Consider the following 24,744-nt stretch of genomic DNA (forward strand, 5'->3'; position numbering starts at 1 on the left):
GGAGGGAGTGGGCTTTCGCAGGCTGCTCTGTCATTTCGCTCCATGGTTCCAGATGCCTTCGCGGCGCACCCTTGGCCATTGAGTCGTGCCCGCTCTCTACCAGTGTGCGCGGGACATGGTGTATCAGGATCTGTCGGGTGCTAAAAGCCGAACCGTGCACTTCACGGCAGATATGTGGAGCGGCTGCCATCATGGTTACCTTGGCCTGACAGCCCACTTGTGGCAACCGGAAAACCTCCACTGCTCCAGACCAAGACCAGGCACCTCCGAACAAGGTGCCACCCTTGGGGCAGGGCTACAGGGTGGTTCTGCTCCAGGCACGGGGGATGGACAATGTGCACACGGGGAAGAACATCACCTCCTCGATAAGGGCAGGTCTAAAGGAGAGGGCACCCAGGTGGGGTGGTGGTGGTGGTGGAGTGTGTCTTCATGGTCAACAATGCAGAAAGCAACATGTTGGCAGCCCTGAAAGAGGCCTCCCTTCCGGGCCACGTTTGCTTGGCACATAAGTTGTACCTGGTCATGAGGGATGCTCTCAGGCTAGGTAGCAAGCCTAGGGACGCATGGGACGAGGGAACATTGGCCTTGCACCAACTGTTGGACAGCTGCCAGCGTGTGGCTGCCCACTTCTCTCGCAGCATCAACTCTTCTCGCGAGCTGCTCCAGAGGCAGGAGGAGGGAGGTGATCCCGAGCACTACCTGTTCCAGGACATGTCCACCCGCTGGAACTCCACCTATGACATGATCAGTCATCTGGTGGAGCAAAAAAACCCAGTCCAGGACATAATGCCATCGGTGGCCATTCTGCAGAAGGGAGAGGAGTTCGGCCTCAGCTCTGTGGACTGGCTAGTCCTGTCCCAGATGGTGCATGTCCTTAAACCGTTTAAGGATGCCACCGAGGTCCTCTGCTCCTTCCAGGCCACCCTGGGTCAGGTCGTTTCAGGTTGGGGGGCTGTCTGTAGGCAAGGAGAGGTCTTCCACCCAGGGCTTCTGAGAGAGAGGTATCATTTTCCAGGATGGGTTGTAGCTCACTGATGATACATTGGATGGGTTTGAGCTGGGAACTATAGATGACAACCAGTGGTGTTCTGTTGTTAGTTCCTTTAGGTCTGTCCTGGAGCAGGCTGTTTCTGGGTACTAGTCTGAGTTACAATCACCCTTGACATGGGTAAACAAAACTCGGAGGAAAAGAAAGCAAATGATAAAATCTCCAGAAGACACCAGGACTACTTCTCCCCAATGCAGCTGACTGAATCTCAGAGCAGGGTTGGAAAAGATGCAGCTAAAATGGCGTTGGAGGCAAAACCGGCAGGTAAATCTCTACCAGATCTGCCTTTACTAATCCAAAATATGGAGCACAATATTTTGGATAAAATTACAAATCTAACACAGCAGATTAATGGAATAAAACTTGACATTACCAAAGCTATCCAAAAGGCAGATTGTGAAATGGATCTCAGTAGCACATTGCAAAAGGAGATTCAAGTTTTGCAAAAAGAAAATGACTCAATGAAAAATAAGAGACAATCCCTAGAACTTTCAACTCGTCAATTAAATCTTAAATTTAGAGGGATTGATTAAGAAGAAACAGCAAATGAAAATATAATTATATTTCTAGCAAACTGGCTAACAAAATGCTTGAAGTTAAAAGATGACATTGCCCCGTTAATCACAAAAGCATTCCGAGTTGGCTTTCCAAATAATCCACAAAGGAGAGGCCCTAGAGACATTTTGGAAACATTTTCTGACTGGAGGATAAGAAAGAAGATCCTAGAAATGGCCAGATCACAGAATTCATTTGTCTACAGAGGTACCCCTATCGCTGTACACACTGACTTGCCTAAAGAAATTCTCAGCAGAAGGAACGAACTCAGACATAACAGAAACCCTCAGAACAGCAAAAATAGACTACAGATGGTCAAACTTCACAAAGCTTCAAGTTAAACACAAAGGAAAAGTCTATCTGGCAGAAGATCAGGAGTCAGGCTTAAATTTGCAGCACAACATCAACCTAAACCCAATTAGGGACTTTGAGAATGCACCTAACAAGAGGAAAAGATCACAACCACCTACTCCTCAAAAGAATAGCAAGATTCCAGTCAGATACAACTAATTGACATTTTTCTTATTCTTATTCTATATTAGAGATTGGGCACGAATTGAATTATGACCCAAAAAAATGCACGAACTGGGCTGGTTTGTGGTTCGTTAACATGCAGTTCGTGGCGCCGTGTGTTAACAAACCCCCATGACTTTTCAGGCCCAATTCGTCAGGTTATGAGCGGTTCGTGAGCACAGACAGGCTGGCGCCGATCCATTAATTTCCCAGGCAACGGAGGCCTGCAATGTCTGCAGACATTCAGTTGCTGTGGAGACCCCAATCTTAGCCCAGCTTACCTTGAAGGTAGGTCTCCCTTCCAACCATGGAGCTCCCAGTCTGTTTCCTAGTAGCCAAAGAACAGGGGGGAGACCGGCCTTCTGTAGCCATGGGAACTCCAATCTCATCCCTCATCCCTGTTAGGCAGCTCTGACTGCCAACCAGAGAGCTCCTTCTCTGCTCTATGAGAGCGTTTGTTATAAAAGGCACACCTCGCCGGCTCTTACTTTCAGTTTCTGCAGGCAGTGAGAGAGAGAGAGGAGGACTGCTGCTAGAATTGGAGGGAGAGGGAGAGAAGGAGAGAGGGAGTGGATTGTTGGAAGGGAGCTTGGCTGCTGCTGGCTGGTTGAAGAGACTGAAAAGCCTCTTCTGTTTCAGTCTGCATTGTTGGGAAGGGTGCCTTCTTTCCTCCACCCCACCCCAGTCTCACCCAGGGCCTGGGCCACTTGGCTCTGGCCTGGGGGCTAGCTTGACTGAGGCCTACTACCCCCTTTTGGGGGGAATTTTCTTTCTTTTCATTTCTTCTTTGTTTAATTATTAATTCTAAATTTTGTGCACCTCAGGTGTCTGTGCTGGGGAGGTAGGGCTCTACTCCCCACTGGTCTCAGGGACACTACCAGGCTCTGGGGCCACCTTTCTTTTGGAGTTTATTATTCAGCTCTTTCTATTTTATTTTGAGTATCTGTCCTGCTTGCTCAGGTAGGTCAGGTGTCTTTCTGCATGGGGAGGTAGGGATCTACTCCTCACTGATCTCAGGGTCACTGCCAGGCTCTGGGGCCAAGCTAAGTGGCCACCTCGGCTGAGGGGTCACCTCACCTTTCTTTTGGAGTTTATTATTCAGCTCTTTTTTATCTTGAGCATCTGTCCTCCTTGCTCAGGTGGGTCAGGTGTCTCTCTGTGTGGGGAGGTAGGGATTTACTCACTGGTCTCAGGGTCACTGCCAGGCTCTGGGGGCCAAGCAAAGGGGGTCCATCTTGAGGAGGGCTCACACTCACTCTTCTTCTGCTTCCCATTTATACATGCTTAGCAGCACTATGAGGCTTAGAGCAGGGGACAAGGGTGGTCGTGGGGGAAGTGCAAAAGTTATCGTGGTTACCCATCAACCAGCACTGGTGAGGGGCAAGACCCAGTGGCACCAGAGACTCCCTCTAAAGAACATCTGCCTGGGGGGGTCTGTGGAGCACCTGTCATCCATGGCCCAGCGCAAGCACCTGCAGAGGCACCACCCGAGCCACTCAAGCCTGTTGCCTCTGGCCTTGCCCCGCGAAATATCCGTTGGGGGAAGAAAGAGGGCATCTTCCAGTTCAGATCAGGGAGAAGTGGGAGAGGAACGGAAGTCCACCCCGATCAAGAAGCCTTGCCCCGAGGCTGTGGCAGGTGGGAGTGGGACGCCCAGGCAGGCCACCCTTGCGGAGGTTGTTCCCTTGGGGTTGGGGACAGAGCCCTTGAAAAGGGTGAGGTCGAAGGCTCAGGAGGCGGGCGTTTGTGTAGTGGCGGAGACAATTGCCCTGGAAGGACTCCCTCTGTCTATCGTGGAGGGAGTGGGCTTTCGCAGGCTGCTCTGTCATTTCGCTCCATGGTTCCAGATGCCTTCGCGGCGCACCCTTGGCCATTGAGTCGTGCCCGCTCTCTACCAGTGTGCGCGGGACATGGTGTATCAGGATCTGTCGGGTGCTAAAAGCCGAACCGTGCACTTCACGGCAGATATGTGGAGCGGCTGCCATCATGGTTACCTTGGCCTGACAGCCCACTTGTGGCAACCGGAAAACCTCCACTGCTCCAGACCAAGACCAGGCACCTCCGAACAAGGTGCCACCCTTGGGGCAGGGCTACAGGGTGGTTCTGCTCCAGGCACGGGGGATGGACAATGTGCACACGGGGAAGAACATCACCTCCTCGATAAGGGCAGGTCTAAAGGAGAGGGCACCCAGGTGGGGTGGTGGTGGTGGTGGAGTGTGTCTTCATGGTCAACAATGCAGAAAGCAACATGTTGGCAGCCCTGAAAGAGGCCTCCCTTCCGGGCCACGTTTGCTTGGCACATAAGTTGTACCTGGTCATGAGGGATGCTCTCAGGCTAGGTAGCAAGCCTAGGGACGCATGGGACGAGGGAACATTGGCCTTGCACCAACTGTTGGACAGCTGCCAGCGTGTGGCTGCCCACTTCTCTCGCAGCATCAACTCTTCTCGCGAGCTGCTCCAGAGGCAGGAGGAGGGAGGTGATCCCGAGCACTACCTGTTCCAGGACATGTCCACCCGCTGGAACTCCACCTATGACATGATCAGTCATCTGGTGGAGCAAAAAAACCCAGTCCAGGACATAATGCCATCGGTGGCCATTCTGCAGAAGGGAGAGGAGTTCGGCCTCAGCTCTGTGGACTGGCTAGTCCTGTCCCAGATGGTGCATGTCCTTAAACCGTTTAAGGATGCCACCGAGGTCCTCTGCTCCTTCCAGGCCACCCTGGGTCAGGTCATCTCCCTGATCCACACAGGCTGGACCAGGTGCTGAACAAAGAGCTGGAGCACGAGGCAGCTTTCCTGCCCAGGGTCAGGGACCTCATCAGGAGGTTGCAGGCGGCCTGCTTGCATCCTCTCTGTGAGGAGGCACCATACAGACTGGCCTGCCTCTGTGACCCCAGTATCAAGGGAAGCATCGCCATGCAGCAGGGCAAGCTACAACAATGGAAGAAGGAGCTCCGCAGACAGGTGCGCAGGATCCAGACCGAAAAGGCAGGATGGAGGGAACAGGGCAGGGGCGAAGGAGAGGAGGAGGGGGGAGGAGGCAAACGATCCAGGCCATCAGAGTGCACTTCAAATGGGCCCATTTGAAATCTGGTCCTCGTCGGTTGGCTGGGCGGTTGGCAGCAGCAGAGCAGGTGCATCTGTCACGGTGGAGGACTCTGTGTGCGAGTACCTTGCCGAGCCCACTGAGCCCCCCCAGTTGAACCCCCTGGAGTATTGGGCCCCAAAATCTGCTGTCTGGCCAGACCTCTCCGTCATGGCTACTAACATCCTGTCCTGCCCTCCCACCAGTGTCCAGAGCGAGTAGGTGTTCTCCCACCTGGGAGACCTCCTCCGTCTCTGCCGTGTACACCTGCACCCGGACCTGGTGGACATGTTGTCTTTCATCAAGGTCCACCTCCACCTGCTTAGCTATCCCTCCTTGGACCTGGACTTATCTGGGCTCTGAGCCACCCCAGTCTATAGGGTTCTCGAGTTCCAAGCTTCTCCGCTGTGGGCTCAAAGTCTCTAGGCCACCACCAGGCTCTGCGGCCAAGCCAAGTGGCCGCCTTGGCTGAGGGGTTGCCCTTCTTCTTCTCTCCTCTTTCTGCACCTGTCCTGCTTGCTTAGGTCAGGTCTCTCTGTGTGTGGGGAGGTCGGGCTCTACCCCCCTGGTCTCAGGACCACCGCCAGGCTCTGTGGCCAAGCCAAGTGGCTGCCTCGGCTGAGGAGTCACCTTCTTCCACCATTTTCTTCTCTCCTTGTTCTGCGCCTGTCCTCCTTGCTCAGGTCAGGTATCTCTGTGTGTGGGGAGGTCGGGCTCTATGGACCTCAGGAGAAATAGCTTGGGTTTGGAGCAACCTGCCACCCCAAACATCTCCTCCTCTTGGTTCTGTCTCTGCTCGCAGTCCACCTCTCCATCTTCCAGGCACAACTCCACACCATGGCCAGTAACCCTCTGATCCCGCCAACGGTTCCCTTTGGCAGTCTCCCACTCTGGCTGTAGCTCCTACAACAAAATGACTCAATAGCTCCGGAAAGTGTTCCAAAATCCAGGAGAGGAAAATTCTCCTGGGTTCCAATGGGTCAGGGTAGTCATGTATAAGTTTTCTTTAGTGTTAGTAATGCTGTTTTTCCGTTTTGTTTATTCATCTCTCTTTATATATATGAAAGTTGCTAGGAAAACACAATTAGAGGAGGGGAATTTAATTGACTGTTGCAAAAAATGTTTATATATATTAAAAATCTTTAGAGTAAGGAATGTGCTTTGTAACTTAATACCAGGCTTGTACTGACCTGTTTATACCCTAAAATTAATAATACATTTTAAACACACAGAAAAGAGAGATCTTACAAACTGAGTTTTATATTATGTTAAAGGTATGTTGTTCTATTATCTTACTTATAGACAGATCCAATTTTACAACACACTGAACTCTGTAAACTTCTTAACTAACTTCTTAACTAACTACTAAAGTAAAGTTGTTCCCCTTCCTTGAAATTATCAGCATTAATATCTATAGCATTATATTGTTTTTGTATAACTATATTGCATGTATATGATAATTCACATTTTGTATCTGTATTTTGTTTATATTTAAAAAGAATAGCAACTATAGCAGTTTTGCCAGTATTCCAGGCGTGATTTTGGTCAGGAAAAGGCAGGGGAGGAGACAGGGCCCTTTTCAGGGCTGTTTTAGTCTTTGAGGGAGGACTCGTTGAGGAAAGGCCCAGAACCATCGGACAACTTGATACCATATGACTTGCATGTCTCATCCAGGCCAGGCTGCTTGCTACTGTTCAGCAGCAGCCCCCTCCCCCCCAACAAAAGTCAGTGCAGTGTAGTGGTTAGAGTTTCAGAGTAGGATCTGGGAGACAGTTCAAATCCTCACCATGCTGTGGAAGCTCAATGGGTGATTTGGATTCAGTCACACATACTCAGCCTGTCCTACTTCTGTTGAGAATATGGAGGCAAGGAAAATGGTGTAAGCTGCTTTGGAGAAAAGCAGTATATAAATGAAGAAAAAATTAAAAAATAGGTAAAGATAGGGACAGATAAAAGGTAAGATGTTTAGTGGGTTTGAAGGAAAGAAAGGCATGGAGGGAAGTGAGCCTATGGAAGCTACCAGGCAGATGGAAAGAGGAAATGATGTCAGGAAGGGGATACAGGGAAAAGTGAAGTACTCCCCACAAGTCCTTGCAGGTTCCCCAGCACACAACTGGGCCATAGTGGGGAGGCTGCCAGTGGGAGGGGGAAAGGTGAAGGCGGGGGCAGGTGAGTGGGAAGGAGAGAAGGAAGCAGGAAAAGGGGAAAAGGCTATGGGGGAAAGAGAAGTGAAAGAGGACATGTCGGGGGAGAGGAAAGGGAGATGGCCCCCTGCAAGTCTGTGCAGGTCTCTACTTGTCCCTCCTCACTGAGAAATTATTCTAAGCTTGAAAGCTCTTCTGAGTGACCTTCCCTTAGGAACTGTCACTTTCTTCATCAACAGAAAATATATTATAACAGGACGAGCTTTTGTGAGCCTTAAACTCAGAAGAAGTGAGCTGTGACTCACGAAAGCTCACACCCCACCACCAATTGTGTTAGTCTTATAGGTGCTTACAGGTAACTGAAGAAGTGAGCTATGGCTCACGAAAGTTCATACCCTACCATAAATTTTGTTAATCTTATAGATGCTATTGGACTCTTGCTCTTTACCACTGCTACAGACAAACTAACATGGCTACCCCTCTTGATGCAACTTTAAAAAAAAGTAATTATCTAGTTTAGTTTAGTTTATTCGGTGCTTAACCCACCCTCCCCACAAGCAAACTCAGGACGGGGTACAACAATCATAAAATACAATTGCATAGCAAATTTTACAATAAAATCCAGCAATTAAAATCATATATATACAAAAACCTCAGACGGTTGGCTAAACATTCCTGCCCTCAGAATACAAAGAGGAGGTAGACAGACAGACAAGCTGTACTCGAATACCGGAGACTGGTGGGAGGCTCAATGATGGTCCTGGCGCTGGCCTCAACCGTAAGCCTGGAGGAACATCTCTGTCTTGCAGGCCCGCCGAAATGACACAAGATCCTGGTGGACCCGGGTGCCCTCAGACAGTGAATTCCACCAAGTTGGGGCCAGGACTGAAAAGGCCCTGGCCCTGGTCGAGGCCAAATGAGCCTCCCTAGAGCTAGGGATCAACCAGTAAGTTCTTACCCGCTGAACGAAGCGCTCTCTGGGGCACATACTGGGAGAGACGGTCCCTCGGGTATGCTGGTCCCAGTCCGTTTAGGGCTTTAAAGGTTAAATTAAGTTTAAGTTGCTGTTAGAAATAACTCCCTCCCCCCTACACACACACACACACACACACAGCGTAACCAGGTCACTCTATGCAAATATAGAGTTTTCACACATGGATTTGCATGTTCTATTTTGTCTCCTTAGTTTCGTTGCAGGGCAAACTCTAGAGCTGACCTTTTCCCACATACCGCTTGTCTCCCTGGCTAAAGCCTTCTTCCCCTGTGCAAAAGGAAAACCACTCTCACACACTGACTGGTACACACGGAATAGTCCTGACTCTTCAGTCATGAAAGAAGTGCTGCGAATAAAAGACGGTAGTGGGGCTTCCCTTTCCCTCAGCTTACATCCCTCCTTCCCCCCTATCCTTAGTAATGGTCTTATGATGGAATTAACCCATAGAATTACACATTTTAATCCAGGTTTGATTTTAGGAAAGATTTTTTAAAAATAGATTTCAAACTCCAGCTTCTAATAATGGTTTAAACTGACCATTATATGTGAAAAGTTGCAAAATGTCAGGCTTATGCCCAGGGCTTTTTTTCTGGGAAAAGAGGTGGGGGAATTCAGTGGTGGAACTCAGGACCGCACAATGATGTCACTTTGGGTCAGCTGGCACAAGGGAGGAGTTTTTTAAAGTTTAAATCACCCTTGGCGAAAATGGTCACATGGTTGGTGGCCCCGCCCCCTGATCTCCAGGCAGAGGGGAGTTGAGATAGCCCCCCTCTGTCTGGAGATCAGGGGGCGGGGCCACTGGCCATGTGACCATTTTCAAGAGGTGCTGGAACTCCATTCCACTGTGTTCCTGCTGAAAAAAAGCCCTGCTTATTCCACAGCTCAGATACAGACCACAGCTTGTTCTAAAGTCATACGAAGAAAAAAAGAGTGCCACTCAGAAGAACTGTTAATATTTATGTGAGTTTCTCAGAGCCTTAAATAGCAAATCAGTTAAAAAAATTCTTACTCGTGTGAAATGGGTGCACGTTGCCTCATAGCCTCTCCCAGGGGTGAATTCTCCAGTTTCCTAAACTTCTCTTGGCACGCCTTCATATAGGACAGCTTTCCTCCCATGTAGCCACAGAAGCCAGCGACTTGTTTTCAAAGAAAGGCAAACCACTGATTTAAGCCGTTTCAGAAGATGTAATATATATTTTAAAAGAGTATAGAAAATGAATTCATATTATACACACAAACACAGTAAAACAATATTTAGCTTTCAGCTACAAAACCAATTCTTGTCTCTCTAGAGCTTTTCAAATGAAGGAAAGTATTCAGTGTCTTCGTGGCAGCAAGAGCGGGGTTATAAAATGTCCTGGATAACCAATCAGCACCAGATACATACATCAGAACAAAAAAAGAGTTGCCTGCTTTAAAAGCACAGTGTGAAAGTGTGAACAGTCCATTATTCCTTAGAAATGTTTGCATTTTCCAACAATGGGCCAGGTCCCACTGTTACAAGATCAATAGCAACATCCTAAGTAGAGTTTTACCCTTCAAAGCCCATTGGGCTGAGGCTGGAATCACTCTGCACAGGGTTGCACCACAGATTTCTCAGGGTGGAGGAAAATCTCTTCCAAATCCACTCTAACCCCTGTCTGTATGGACCTCTATCTTCCAAACTCTGCTCTAGAGCCCCCTCAGGGAAAACTCTGGGCCTTTCCCATACTTCTTACAATACAGATATCCTTTCATCCCAGAGGAGTTAGCCATGTTAGTCTGTAGTAGCAAAATGGCTACTACATCCCAGAGATCCATTTGGCAGAGGCTCCCTATAATATTGCTTCTTTTGCAGGAAAGTGTAATGTTAGCACAGACTCAAGGTGAAGTTTCAAGATGTCATCAAAACAGACCCCCATCTCCCACCCCCACACTCGTCATGCAGTTGTCAAAGGGCGCAGAGTCACTGTCGTGGAATCTGGTGTTCCCCAAGTTTCTCAACTACGATCCATTAAGCAGTGCTGAAATGTGGCGTAGGGGTCAAACTCACATGCAACTTTTGGAGCAGAGCCAAATCTTGAATGAGTGGTAAGTATTCCTGAAAGCAAGAAGAATAACTGTAAAAAGTATGAACTAAACATCAATCAGAACAGCATTCAGTTTTTAGTATTTGCTGAACATTTGTACTTTGTGATCTGCCTTGGATATCGGTGAGAAAGATGGACTATAAATAAGTAAATATTTTCTTAGAAACATGGTTTCTAAAGACTACTATGGACAAAGATGTTTACTACTTCAAAGATGTTTGAAGCTTACCTTTCTTAATTAAGATTTGAGTGACCAGCATACCTATAGCAGACATTGGTACAGCTGTGAGGCAAAGAAAGGAAAATAAGTTATTTTGATAATGAATGTATACCAAAGCCGCCCCCTAATCTTTAAAAAAAAAGGGGGGGCGGGAAAGGGATCCTCAGCACAAACACCTACACTAAGACTTACGGAACCCCACAGAGAAGTTCACATTGTATTTTTTAAACAGGCACGATCAGGGCTTTTTTTCAGCAGAAACGTGCGGGAACGGAGTTCCGGAACCTCTTGAAAATGGTCACATGGCCAGTAGCCCCGCCCCCTGATCTCCAGACAGAGGGGAGTTTAGACTGCCCTCTGTGCCAGCGAGATCAGGGGGCGGGGCCACTGGCCATGTGACAATTTTCTTTGAGGGCAACCCACTGAGTTCCACCACCTCTTTTCCCATAAAAAAAGCCCCGGGCACAACATATTTTTTAAACAGGCACAATGTATAGTCCACAGCACTCTGGCAAGGCTCAAGTCTGTTTTTTTACCATAAAGAATCCTAGCTTCTGTTTTAAAAGTCCTTAGAAATGCACATATATGTATAAAGTGCTCCATTCCTTTCAAACAAGATCTTTTTAATATTATTATTCTGGAAATTGATTAGCTTTCATAGTGGCACAGATTTCCTAAGAAAGGCTCACTAGATAGAAAGCTTTATATTTTCATTATCTTGAGTGAAAGATTCAGCAGCCAATTCAGTATCACTGCACCAGTGCACAAGGGTGTGTGGGTCAGTACAGCTGCAGGTGTAACTGCCACCCTTGTCAGAGAAAGCACAGAGGTGCCAAGAAAAGCACTTCTGCATCCGCAATAGAGTTGCCAATGTTCTAAGACTGTGAACGGGCAGATTAGCAAGATTTGGGTCCAGTCGTGCCTTAAAGACCAACTAGATTTCCAAGATATGAACATTCGAGTCAAAGCTCCTTTGGTCAGGTACTCCACCCAAATCTTGCTCTTCTACTACGGACCGACTTGACTTCCTACTTGAAAGTGAGCAGAATGCCTGACCTTGACCACAGAGATCAAATCCTGCTCAGCCACAAAAGTATTTGCCAGTCTTGGGCCAGTCACTATCACTTTCATTCTAAATGAACTCATCGTGCTGTTGCAAGCATAGAGCGACACATTTTTGTGCTCTGTCCTGATGCTTCTCTTGAGAAAGGAAGGGATAGAAATGTGACGAACATAGTGTCTAATGTGAGGATGCAATGCCACAACAGCAGGTGCTGGAGTAAAAATCTCAGACCACAAACAAGGAGTTGCACCCTAGCATCCCCTATTACAGCTCAAAAGAATCCTGGGCACATCTGTGAGATTGTGTGACGGAGCTGCTTGGAATGACCAAATCTGTTACCCTGAACGGTCTAAGAAACACTCTATTGGCCTCTGTAGCGACTGTTACTACTCTATGAAGTTTTGGAATGTGTAGCACAATCCCCACAAGAGTAGTGTTTTTTAATACTACTGTATCACATGAATGTAGAATTATGTGAATTTTCCTTCACATGCTGCTGCTAACTGTCAACTATATGCAGCTCTTGGCACAAACTGTAATACTTTTTTGCAGCCTTGGCTGCTCGCTAGTTGGCAAAATGCAATCAAGACAACGCAAGAAAATCAAAAGGAAAAAGCATCGGCACCTTTCACTTACATCTGTACCAAAAGCTTTCCTCGTTGCATTCTCTGAAGACTCTCCTTTCCTCATCTGTTAGTATGTAATTCACATTTGCTCTTCTCTTTTTAAAAGAAAGAAGAGTAAGTTTACGGTGTGAAATATACTAGCAATACTGTAAAATATTCAACATGAATGTCTGCCAGGATTTTACATGTACATATATACTAGCAATGGCAATGACAAACTACTGACAATGACAAAAGTCTGCCAAGAAAACGTTATGATGCGATGCCCCCCCAGGGGTCAATAATGACTCGGTGCTTGCACGGGGGACTACCTTTACTTTTACCTTTATATACTAGTAATACTGTGAAATTTACAACATTGTTTGCGAAGATTTTACATGTACATGACAGTGAAGCATTATATCAGAAAAACTAGCACCATGTTCATTGATAAACACCTTGATATTACATAGGACTGTAACATACTTATTATTCTTGTATTTTCTCAGACATTCACAAAGTAAGAATAACTCATAATTGTTTATGCCCCAAGGACCTTGGAAGACTTTGATTTCACAGACTTCTTTTTACACTTTGGGAAATTGTACACCAGGTATATGATTATGCTACTTTTAAGACTATATTCTCCCCATATTTGCAAAAAATATTTATTTTCAACATTTTTATGTCACCTCTCCAGGAACCTGCCTGAGGTGGCTACAAAAACTATAAAATAGTAAAGAGTCCAGTAGCACCTTTAAGACTAACCAACTTCATTGAGGCATAAGCTTTTGAGAACCACAGCTCTCTTCATCAGATGCAACTTTATTGTAGCATAAGCTTTCGAGAACCACAGCTCTCTTCATCAGATGCAACCTGACGGTTGCATCTGATGAAGAGAGCTGTGGTTCTCGAAAGCTTATGCTACAATAAAGTTGGTTAGTCTTAAAGGTGCTACTGGACTCTTTACTATTTTGCAACTACAGACTAACACGGCTAACTCCTCTGGATACAAAAGCTATTCTTCATACAGGCACTTTGGATTGTTTAAAACAGCGCATTGTGCTGTAGGGCAAACTACTTTTGAAAGTTGTGATTTTCAAAAGTGGTTTGTAATTTGTAAGTGTCCAAAGTCCTACTTGAGTCAAGTACTTGGTTGTACATCAGATGCAAAACTACATCTCTGGTCTCTTGCCTCCTGCATGACCCTAATGCAAAATACATCACGCTACTACGATTTTTAGAAATGCTTGCAGCATAGGGGTATTCCGTTATAAAGATCTGCTCATCGGGACAGAGGGAATGATCTGCACCTCAAGTTGTGCGTCTGCCAACAACATGCTCTTTAGAACTTGAAATATTCTATTTAACTACCCTGTTTAAATATCCTGTTTAAAGACACACTTGTTGATTCTGAGCCTCAAAACACTGATGCAAAAATGGAAAAGCTAAAGCTATTGTCAGTATTTCTGCAAGCGAGAAATCTTGGTGTATATACTAATTTTTGCTGTTGGTTGATTGAAAGGATGAGTTCCAGCAGCATGCAGATGAAAGGAAAAAAAGATACCACTTCCAAATCTTTAATTAGCACTGTCACATTCCATGTTTTTGCAAAGACGCGGTGGGCAAGATAATCATTTTTCCGCCAGGAACTGTTCTCTGGGTCATCATACAGAAACCCACAGAGATGGCCAATTCTGACTATAGTTGTCACCATTACATGATTGTTGTATTTGCCACTAAAGGAATCCTTCCAACAGCTCTCTGAAATCCTTTCCTAGACTGATATAGTTGTGAAGCAAACACAAGATCATGGCACCATAAAGAACAACGGTTAACTTGCAATGTAAGCTTGTTAGGACTCGATACAGGAAGCTTCTAGCCTGAAGAAGTCTTCTAGCTTGCTCTGTTCTTCAGGTAGTCCTAACAAAGGTCTGCTTCTTCTATTTTTATTTTTTTTGTCTTTTCCCCCAAGTGGACCAACACAGCTTACCTCCAATTTTACCTTCTTTGAAGGATATTAAATTTGACCATCTAAGAACTGAAGAAATCTGATCTTTTACTACCTGATGGTGGGACTTTGTCAGTATGAGGGATTTTCCTTCCAACCAATAGGTTGGAGTGTTGGCCTTTTATGGACTGTGGCCCTGGTTTGTATGTTCCAACTGATACAAATTACATGTGATATTGGGAATCAATTATCATATTCATTAATGTATAGCTTAGCCACAAAAAGAAGCTGCCAGCTGGTGATGGCAATGGACAGGGCTGCTGGGGTTTTCAAGGCAACACATCAACAGAGGTGCTTTGCCATTGCCTGCCTCCGAATAGCAACCCTGGACTTCCTTGGTGGTCTCCCATCCAAGTACTAACCAGAGCCAACCCCGCTTAGCTTTCAGGTTCTGACAATATCACACTAGCCTGGGCCATCCAAGTCAGGGTGGTGCCAGCAAGGGGAGGGGTATGGATTGTGCCTGCAATGCTGTAGAAAGGGGACACCACGCTGTTTCATCCAAAATGCCCCATGCCAAATACACACAGCAATAGAACCACAACGGTCTCCGGGGATACTAGATAACAATTATAATGAGTAAATTTAATCCTTATTCAAAGTGCTTGGTGCTAAGTGCTAAATATGTGCAATATTATAAACCAACAATATATAATTTACAAAATATCATATACAAGCCACTGAGTAGTCATATTGCACTAAACAGTCCATACAAATTTCCATAATAAACAGTTTGCAGATACTCCAGTGAAACTGGTGAAAGAGTACTAGGTTCCGTTTGTTGTTTGTTCTTTCTTCTACACAATTATGTGCAAATTCTCATTCAACAAAATATAGACCAGGTGACCTTCCTTGTTCCACTTATGAAATGGACAAAAGCTGATTTTTACTTCCAATGTACATTGATGTTACCATAGCATGGATCCAAGTGGCCAGGTCAGCCATGTCAAGATAAGAAGCCATCTTCCAGGCTAGAGTGAGGTTGTAGTAAGCATTTTTTGCCCCTGCCTTAACTTGTTTTTCTAGTAATAACGCTGGATCTAGTATAACCTCTAGGCTCTTAACTGAGTCTGCAAGGGTCAGATGAATTCTATCGAAAGCGGGGAGGTCAGTGTCCTTCAAGATCTCTGCCTTCCCAACAAGCATCACTTCGGTCTTGTCTGGGTTCAATTTCAGTTTGTTCTTTTTCAGCCATTTCACCACGGCTGTCAGGCAGCAATCTAAGATTTCTACTGCATCCTGTGGGGACTTGGATAGCGAGATAGAGAGTTAAGTGTCATCTGCATATCACTTAAATTTCTATGGTAAATGTACTGGCTAAGTGCTGTAATAAAGAATTGAATTGAATTTTCATCTGCATATTGATGACATCCAACTCCATAGCTGCGAATGAGTTCTCCTAAGGGTTTTACGTAAAGGTTGAATAACATGGGAGATAAGATTGTGCCCTGCGGAACCCCATAAGATAGTTCCCATTCTGGAGATAGTTGATCTCCAACGGCCACCCTTTTGAGTCCACCCCAAGAGAAATGATTTAAACCAGTCCAGGGCACATCCTTTCATACCCACTTCTGTTTCTAAACACTTCAACAGGATGGCATGGTCTACTGTGTCAAAGGCAGAAGATGGATCCAATAGAAGCAATGAGGCATGGTCTTTGTCTATATTCAGATGGAGATCACCAACTCTAGACCTTCTTGGATAACTCTAGAGCTCTGGACCCTTTCCAGTCAGGTTTCAGATCAGGGCATGGGACAGAGACAGCAGTGCTAGTGCTGTCTCTGTCCCATGCCCTGGTCTGAAACCTGACTGGAAAGGATCCAGAGCGCTAGAGTTATCCAAGAAGGTCTAGAGTTGGTCAGCTACTGCACTCTCAATCACTTTGCCCAATGAAGATTTCCAGCTGGAGAAATAGGACATAGGCAAAAAAAAAGTTAAAGAATCCAGTCACAGGTCCCAATGTGTACTTTTGGTCCCGGATCTTCAGCGTTGCAAAAGACTATAATGTTTGTCTACCCACTGCCTGACAAGTGACTTGCATGATCCGCTAAGGACCATAGCAGATCTGATTAACTGCTTGTTGGTTTTTTCAGTCTGAACAGGACAGCCTTCATTGCTTCTTTGTCCAAGTAGTCTACTTTTGTGCAATTGGAGATGATTTTAACTGCACACACCTAACCTAACTGACAGCGTGAACATGAACAGCCTTCTAAGCCCATTGATTTCAAAGGATTTCACGAAGGGTGCAACTCTGTTCAGTATTGCATTGGTCTGTGTAACACTGCCTCCCTTCCAGTTTAAGGCTGAAGATGGGCTTTTACTTCACACACACAGAATAATTTTTCTTCCTCCCTCACTTCCCCCCCCTTAACATCCAGACTGAATGCTAATAAACTCAACAACTTGCTTGCTACTTTATCATATTTTAGTTAGTCTAAGACTAGTACCCTACTCTGGTTCTTTAAATCATTGTTTCCCAACAAGTGGGTTGGGACCCAAAAGCGGGTCGCAGGCCAGCCCTCCTTAATGGCCGTCCCTGCTCTTTGCAGTGCTCTCTTTCTGTCCTCTTCTTCCAAACCAGCTTTTCATATTCTTATTCCCCCCACCCCTTGCAAGAAGAATGTGAGGGTGGGGGGAGTAATCCAGCAGCTAGTAACTTTACAGGTATCCATTTTCCTATGTAGAACAATATATCTGAAGGAAAATCACAACTGAAGTGGCTTGTATAAGAGGTGTTTTGGTGCTTAACTTGAGGCAAAGCTTAGACCTATATTTTGAAAACTAAGACCTAGCCCTGGACCTAGTATCTTCCATGTCATACATTAGTTGGTATTTTTTTCTTCACTGAATATACATACTGATTGATAGAGAATCACATGTGTCCTAATGGTTACTAGAGTGAGGCTGTTAGAATCTAAAAAGAGAATAGAGAGTAATGGAGAAGACAAAGATGGTCAAAGGCTGGAACCCTCATGTGCAAAAGCTGTCTACTTCAGAACACCTAGTATGACCGCTTTTAAGGTACCTCTTTGTTTTTGTTCTAGCAGACTAAGGGTGGAAACCTCTGCAAGTTACTCCAATCTATGCCAATTTGTCAATGTACTTAGGCTGCACTGACTCTGCAAAGGAATGCATGGTAACAAAACTAATTCTCCATGAGAAATACAATTAATTTTGTAGGCAAAAAATCATATATATAATGCATCATCGCTATGGCACATGATTAGGTCCCACTAAACTTATGCAAAATGCATTTAACTGCAAAAAAATACGTAACTTTTTTTTAAAAAAACCATGTCTCAGTAGTTTGGGATTATAGTTTCTTTCCCTACCACCTTCCTGATTTAAAACAATTATTCTCTTCGCTGGTGGAGAAGGAACGTCCCAAAATCACAGGCTCTGATGAGGAGTGATAACTGAGGAGTTGCTTTTTATTTCTGAATTTTGTGCTGGATGATCGGTATGCGCAACTTGCTGCTCTCTGCATTTCCTTCAGTCATTTTTTATTTATATGCCCATTAGTAAAAACACTGCAAAAACCATCCTTGTTGTTACAGTATGTACAGTTCTGAATCTTTCTGTATTTTACCCAGGAATATGTGTGTTCATCAGTCAAACACCTCCAAAAAAGAATTTGGGTACAGTTTTCTATTTGTTTGATCCAGATCTGGGTATCAGGAATACCATAAATATCTGGCATCCCTGATTTCTGAATCAAATTCTCTAATCCAGTTTGGCAAAATTAGAGGCTCCTATCTATATTCGTTCATTCACGCATCAGTAACTCTGAGGAGTAAATGCAAATGAAAAAAGTGAAAGCTGCAGCAAACTCAATTCCCTCCAAGATGAATTTTAGAAATTCTTCCTGTTAAATTGTAATGGATCTTTAAGGATAAAGATGTCTCTCTGGGAACCAAGATCAAATAATCCAAACTATGGTGTTCTCCATTGCTATGTATGGATGTGAAAGTTGGACGATGAAGAAAGCTGACAGGAAGAAAATTGATTCATTTGAAATGTGGTGCTGGAGGAGAGTTTTGCAGATATCTTGGACAGCCAAAAAGACCAATAAGTGGGTACTAGATCAAATCAAGCCTGATTCCTCCCTAGAAGCTAAAATGACAAAACTGAAGCTATTGCACTTTAGTCATATCATGAGAAGACAAGATTCTCTGGAAAAGTAAATAATGCTTAGAAAAATAGAAGGCAGAAGGAAAAGAAGACCTAAAACGAGATGGCTAGACTCAATAAAAGAAGCGAAGTTCTCCAGTTTGCAGGGTCTGAGCAAGTCTGTTATTGATAGGACGTTTGGGAGGTCCTTCATTCCTAGGGTCGCCATAGGTCGGCGGCGACTTGACGGCACATCACACACCTACACACAAACATGTAATTCTCCCCGCTCTATCTCAGACAGCAGAAACTTATTTAGCCATTTTAATGTTACTTAATCGGCTTTAAAAATGTACTTCTTGGATCACATTCAGTTTGGGCAGTATTTAGTTTTGATCTGCCAAGTAGTTCTCTCCAGACTGTAAAGGGGATAAAAAAAATTAAAGGCAACACAAACTGGCATGAAGGCAGTAAAGGGGTTCTACAGCGGAGTTTTAAATGGTATTTCATGAAATCAGGAGCGGACGCCGAGGATTCAGGGGGAGGGACGGCTCAGCGTAGCCCCCGCCCCCAGCCAAGCATGCCTTGCCCAGGTCGCCCAGGTCGGGCCGGTGGGCATCTCCCCTCACCTGCCCGGGACGGTCCATCGCTCGGCCAAGCGGGGAGTCCAAGATCGCCCGCTGAAAGGTTGCCGGAAACACTTACGGAAGTCCCGCATCTCTAACCGGAAGGGCGCACGCTTCCGCCAATCACCACAACCCACCCCGGAAGCAGAAGGGAGGGAGCGGGGAAAGGAGGCGGGGAGGAATGGGACGGAAACAAAGGCGGGCTGAGGCAGCGGCGCATGCGCAAGGGCGGCTCACAGTCCTTTGCGGAGGCCGGTTAAACTTTGACGTTTGTAGTTACGGGACTTGAACCCGACAGGGAGCCTCGCGACCTGGACTGCTAGATAGAGTCCCAAAAGCAAAGCCGGGGCCTGCCTTCGGGGGTGGGGGTGGGGGTGGGGAGAGTGCCGTCCAGTCAGAACCGACTTTGTTTAAATAATTTGTTGAGTGGTCCATTTATTTCATGGTGAAGTAATATCTCTAGAAACAAAAGTAAATATGTTATATTATAAAAATAGTAGAGGCGATGATTTCTTGTGCTTAACCATAAAACGAAATCCTGCCCTCAAGTCATAGCCCATTTGTGGTTAAATACCCTCACCCCCGCGTGAGGTTTTCATGGCAAGAGACGGTGGTTTGCCTCCGAGTAGCTTCCCTGGTGTTCATTGGAAGTCTCCCATCCAATTACTAAGCAAAGCCAACCTTGCTTAGCTTCTGAGATTTGGCTCACCTGGGCTATCCAGGTCAGGGCATTTTAAAGGTATGGAAGTCCGGTTTTCTTCTGCATCTGATGAAGCTTCTGAAAATCCAAGATGTGAGAAGATCAGGCACTCCTAGGTTAAAACCAGCCAAAACAGTATGACGAAATAAGTGACTGGAGCTTTCCCATCGTACTTAGGAACATCCATCCTTCCCCTTTCTCTTCCCAGTTTGTTGTTTCACTTTTTTCTTCAGAGGGGTTGTGTTAACCTTGAAAATTCAGTTTTAGTCGGGCCTAATAAAAGCTTTTGTGTTGCTTCGGGATTTCCTCCTACCGCCCTCAACAGGCTAGCACCGCTGTGTGGGATCTCTGTCTACGGAGGGATCAAATTAAAGCAAACCCGCTCCCCTAGTACTCCACATATGTATTTACTAATGTATTTACAAAGAATAAGAGTTGCAGGGAGCAATCTTAAGCATACTCAGAAGTAAACTCCATGGATTTCAATGGGGCTTATTCCAAAGAAAGTGTTCTTAGAGTGGCAGCATTAGAAACTAAATGCCTCTCACTCTTCTTGATCCAAACAATTATATCTCGTTGATAAAATGTAAAGCAACGTTTTACTCTCTATCCATATAGTATGCTTTGTCTTTGCCAAAGAGAAAATTGGACTTTTTGGAGGGAAGGCTGCATGGGATAGGCTCATCGAGAGCTAAGCAGGGTCTGTAGAGGAAGGCACTGGCAAACCATGTCTGCTTCTCACTTGCCTTGAAAGTTCCTTGGTGGGGTCACCAGAGGTCAGTTGTGACTTGACAGCATATACACATACACAATTGGACTACTTAGCAATAGCAGAAAAAAACAGCAGTAAGTTCTTGGCCCAAAAAAGGGACAGGAAACTGTCAAACACTTAAGAGACTGCAATCTTGTTCGGTGCTTGGAGTGGTAAATCCTTTGCCCTCTAGGGGTTTAGATGCACCCAGTTCTGCACATGATTAGGGTTTAAGATTCACATCTGTACCTACATCCTATCAAATGTATTTAAATTCATTTATTTAGAATAATTTTATCATGCCTTTACCAGAATATGTTACAGCATTAGACATGTAGTGTTGTATTTTTCCTGTGTCTTTAAAAGGTTACAACACAGGTAGAAATTCAACTGGTGCAGTATTCCCTGGTCCCAGAGATTCCTGAAGGGTGTAGCTGTTGAATTTCTGCCTGTCATACAAATATTTTAATCCTATGTAACTTTTTCTCTTAGTATTCAGGGTAGAGGGCATTATGCTTTCAGTGCACTGTGAAAAAGAAGCTCTTGCCTCTCAAACATTAATGACAGAAAATGCAAGAAGCAACACCTGCTCATCTATGCATCTCTGTTGAATTTCTTATTTTCAAGAAGCATTTAAAAGCCCAGCCAGGAAAAAATTTCGTTTAAAAGTAAAAAGGGTCTTGTTTAGGTTATTTTGTTCCTCTGGGTAGAGGGTGCAGTTGTTTCAAAGAAGCAACCATAGTAAGCATGCCTGCTTAATTTTTTAATATCGGTTTCTAAGTATTTCTATTGCCCTTGCCCTTGTCCCGCTTAGCTGTTCTGGAATAGACCTGCTGCTTAGTGCACATATTTGGAGAGTGAGGATGCCATTCTTCTTTCTGTTGGCGCGGGAGCCGAGAGGAGCAGCACAATGATAAGTCAAGGTCACTCACTGGTGGATAAGATTTCACTCTGGCTCTAACCCACGGCTTGTTCCTTAACACATTACACCACCTGGAGCTTGGCTTGTACTTTTTGTTGCTGTGTGTTATGCCCACTGTCCTGTCACAACTCTAGCTCTTACTATCAGGGCTTTTTTTCAGCAGGAACGCGGTGGAATGGAGTTCCGGAACCTCTTGAAAATGGTCACATGGCTGGTGGCCCCGCCCCCTGATCTCCAGACAGAGGGGAGTTTAGATTGCCCTCCACACTGCTGGCACGTAGGGCAATCTAAGCTCCCCCCTGTCTGGAGATCAGGGGGCGGGGCCACCAGCCATGTGACCATTTTCTCCGAGGGCAACCCACTGAGTTCCACCACCTCTTTTCCCAGAAAAAAAGCCCTGCTTACTATCATGATGTTATATGCTTACATCTGACTGTGTTCTATAATGCCACCTAGGTAGGGTTGCCAATGCCTCTTTTATGAGGGTTAATGAAATGTTATTTACCTTCTGCCATTTCCACACATAAAGGGACAGGGCATGTTTCTCCAGGTCTGCAGGCAACCCTACAGTTGGGTTAAATGTTCTGGAAAGGCTAAAAAATACTGTACCAGAAAACCATTAACACAACAGCCACTTGGAACACTCTTTGCAGTAGCATTCAAGTTTTAATCTCACTTCATGTTTCCAACTGAAACTGTAAATTTTCCTTATGTTGGTCTAATGTAATAGATGTTCATAGGAAGACCCAGTATAGACCATGGAAGCAAATGTGTGGTCTGATCCTATTTAAGATTGCTTATGATTGTTTTGTATTTAATAGCTCTTACACCCAAGTAAGAATGTCAGTAGCCAAAAAGGTTGAGAAAAGCTGATAATGAACTAGTGAGGAAAGATATAAATTCAATAAATCCACTAGAAATACCATTAAGATGTATGTGAAATACAGAACACTAGTAACAAACCACATTGTGAGAAAAAATAAAATGGGCTCTAGAAAAGGAAGCGCAAGCAGGCAGGCATTGCCTCCTCCTCCTCCTCTTCCTCCATGACTGATCCCGGCTGGGTAAAGGCAGTGGAGGCAGATATTGCCACCTGCTCCGCTCCTGGTCCTGGCAGGGTAAGGGGGGGCAGGCATTACCACCTGCTCTGTGAATGATTCTGGCCAGTGAAGGGGGCGGGGATTGCCGCCTGCTCCGGGCTTGATCCTGGCCGCGTAAAAGGGGGAGGCAGGCATTACCACCTAATCTGCACCTGATCCTAGCTGGGTGAAGTGGGGTGGGCATTGCCTCCTCTGGGCCTGATTCCGGTCAGGTGAAGGGGGGGCAGGCATAGTGGCCTCCGCGCTGGATTCTGGTCAGGTGAAGGGAGGGGGAAGGCATTGATCCCGGCCAGGTGAAGAGGGGTTGGACATTGCCTCCTGCTTCATGTCTGATCCCAGCCAGATGAAGGCAGGGGGCAGGCATTGCCTCCTGCTCTGTGCTTGATTCCATCCGGGTGAAGGGGGGGCAGGCATTGCTGCCTGTTCCACATCTGATCCTGTCTGGATGGGCTATCTCTTCTGGGCTTCTCGCCATGGCATCACCCTCTGGAAGTGCACGAGGGTAGGAAGTGAGTTGTCTGGAACACAGCCTTTTATATTGTAGGATTAACAATACCTCCTTAACCAGTGAACTGGTTGTTATTGGTTGTTCTCATACTTTTCAGGTTGCTTGACTTGCTCAGATAGGTTGACTGTCAGACTATGGAACCCCAGTTATCTAGAGTTTGCCTCCCCCTTCTGCAAGAAGCACAAGTTTCTTGATTCCAAAAGGTTTATGGAAAGGCAATGCTCAGGATACAGTTATCCATATTCCAAGGACTAGGAAAGTCTTGGCTGAACAAAGGCTTTGTTGAGAATGACACACAAAGTGAAAGTAACAACACTTCAAACACCCATTCCCAGCCTCCCCCCTTAGTCCTGTCTAGAAGGCCTGGGAAGGCGAGGACATCAAGGTCAGCCGGAACGGAGTGATAAGAATTCTTCGCTCCCATGGATATATGCGGCTTGGGCAACACCTAGGCCTGGAGGGAGAGAACTAAACAACTACAAATTATAACATAAGAATATGACGTAGCTTTGGCTTGAGAACTGACTAGCAAACTTCTTTCCCCCTGTTATCAGTATTCAAGTAAGTACGTACCCAGGTAAGTCTTACAGGCTCCTTTTCAGCACAGTGCTTTGACAGCATCATAGTCTCTCACCATCAAATGCCTCTCCCCAAAAAGAGTAGAAGCAATTCTAGAAGTTCATGTGATTTCAGAGCCATTGAGAAAACAATGCTTTGGCGTTTAATGCATTCTTAGAGCTTTCCTTCTGTAAAGCACAGCCCCAGAAGCAAATACCTGAAATCCTGTGCAGGGTTAGGCCTAATTCTGCCTGGGATTGGGTTACATGGCTGCAATTTTATATACATTTACTTTGTAAGTTCAGTGAAGAAATGAGACTTGCTTTTAACCATAGAAAAACAGATCAGACTGCACAGCTGCAGTCCTATGCATACTTAGTTGGATGTAATGTCCATTGAAACAGAACTTCTTTCCAAATAAATATTCATAGAGTCAAGCAGCATGCATGAAACCCCCTTTTGAATTTTGACTCCCAGTTGTAACATGGATGTACTGTGTGACTAAGCACATCTTCATATTGTAGCAACAACATCCTGTTTTTGATTACTGAGACTTGAGAGACTACTGATATGAAGATGTGCTCTGGTGACCATGAGAAATGCCTGCATACGGTTGAGGACAACATAGAAATACTTTGGAGTAAGATCATCTGTAGCTTTGAGTTTGGTTTTCTTCACTGCACAGACTGGTACTCACCACTACATTTCTCTATGTAAGCCTTCAGGAACCGCTGTTGATGTCCTGAAACAGGGTCTTGAAGCAGTGGTTAGGTGGTTGAGAACAAAAGATAGATGTGATGCTGACTGGGAATACTAATGTCTTGGATATGACTTATCCGACAATCCTGGATCTGGTGAATCTTTTTTGACTTGATAATGTAAAGCATTTAGGGGTGCTCTTGAATCCAGCCTTCCTAATAGAGAAGCCAGTTGGTGTTGCTGCCAAGAACATTGTCTTTTAATTACATTTTGTATAGAGATTGTCTTCTTATCTGGACTCTTCCAATATAATCATGCTTATCCTTATGACTGTAACTTCTAGGTTGGACTATTGTGATGTACTCTATATGTCCAGAAAGACAACTCAGAAGCTTATATTAGTGCAAACTATGGCAGTCTAGCTCTTGACCATGGAGAACTACTTTGACTATATACAAATTGG

General features: G+C 45.3%; 1 protein-coding gene across 1 annotated transcript in view; it reads right to left on the reverse strand.

The window, feature by feature from the left end:
* Positions 1-19,143, reverse strand: part of OCIAD1 (OCIA domain containing 1) — a 31,883-nt gene extending 12,740 nt beyond the window's left edge. The window contains exons 1-5 of the mRNA XM_054990635.1: positions 19,047-19,143; positions 12,328-12,412; positions 10,638-10,691; positions 10,372-10,419; positions 9,349-9,475 (exon numbers count right to left, since the gene is read on the reverse strand). Of these exons, the coding sequence (XP_054846610.1) occupies positions 9,349-9,475; positions 10,372-10,419; positions 10,638-10,691; positions 12,328-12,412; positions 19,047-19,064 (332 nt within the window). The 5' untranslated portion in view covers positions 19,065-19,143. The remainder of the gene's footprint in view (positions 1-9,348; positions 9,476-10,371; positions 10,420-10,637; positions 10,692-12,327; positions 12,413-19,046) is intronic.
* Between the last annotated feature and the right edge of the window lie 5,601 nt (positions 19,144-24,744).

This window comes from Eublepharis macularius, chromosome 10 (genome assembly GCF_028583425.1).
Source record: "Eublepharis macularius isolate TG4126 chromosome 10, MPM_Emac_v1.0, whole genome shotgun sequence".
NCBI classification, from domain to species: domain Eukaryota; kingdom Metazoa; phylum Chordata; class Lepidosauria; order Squamata; family Eublepharidae; genus Eublepharis; species Eublepharis macularius.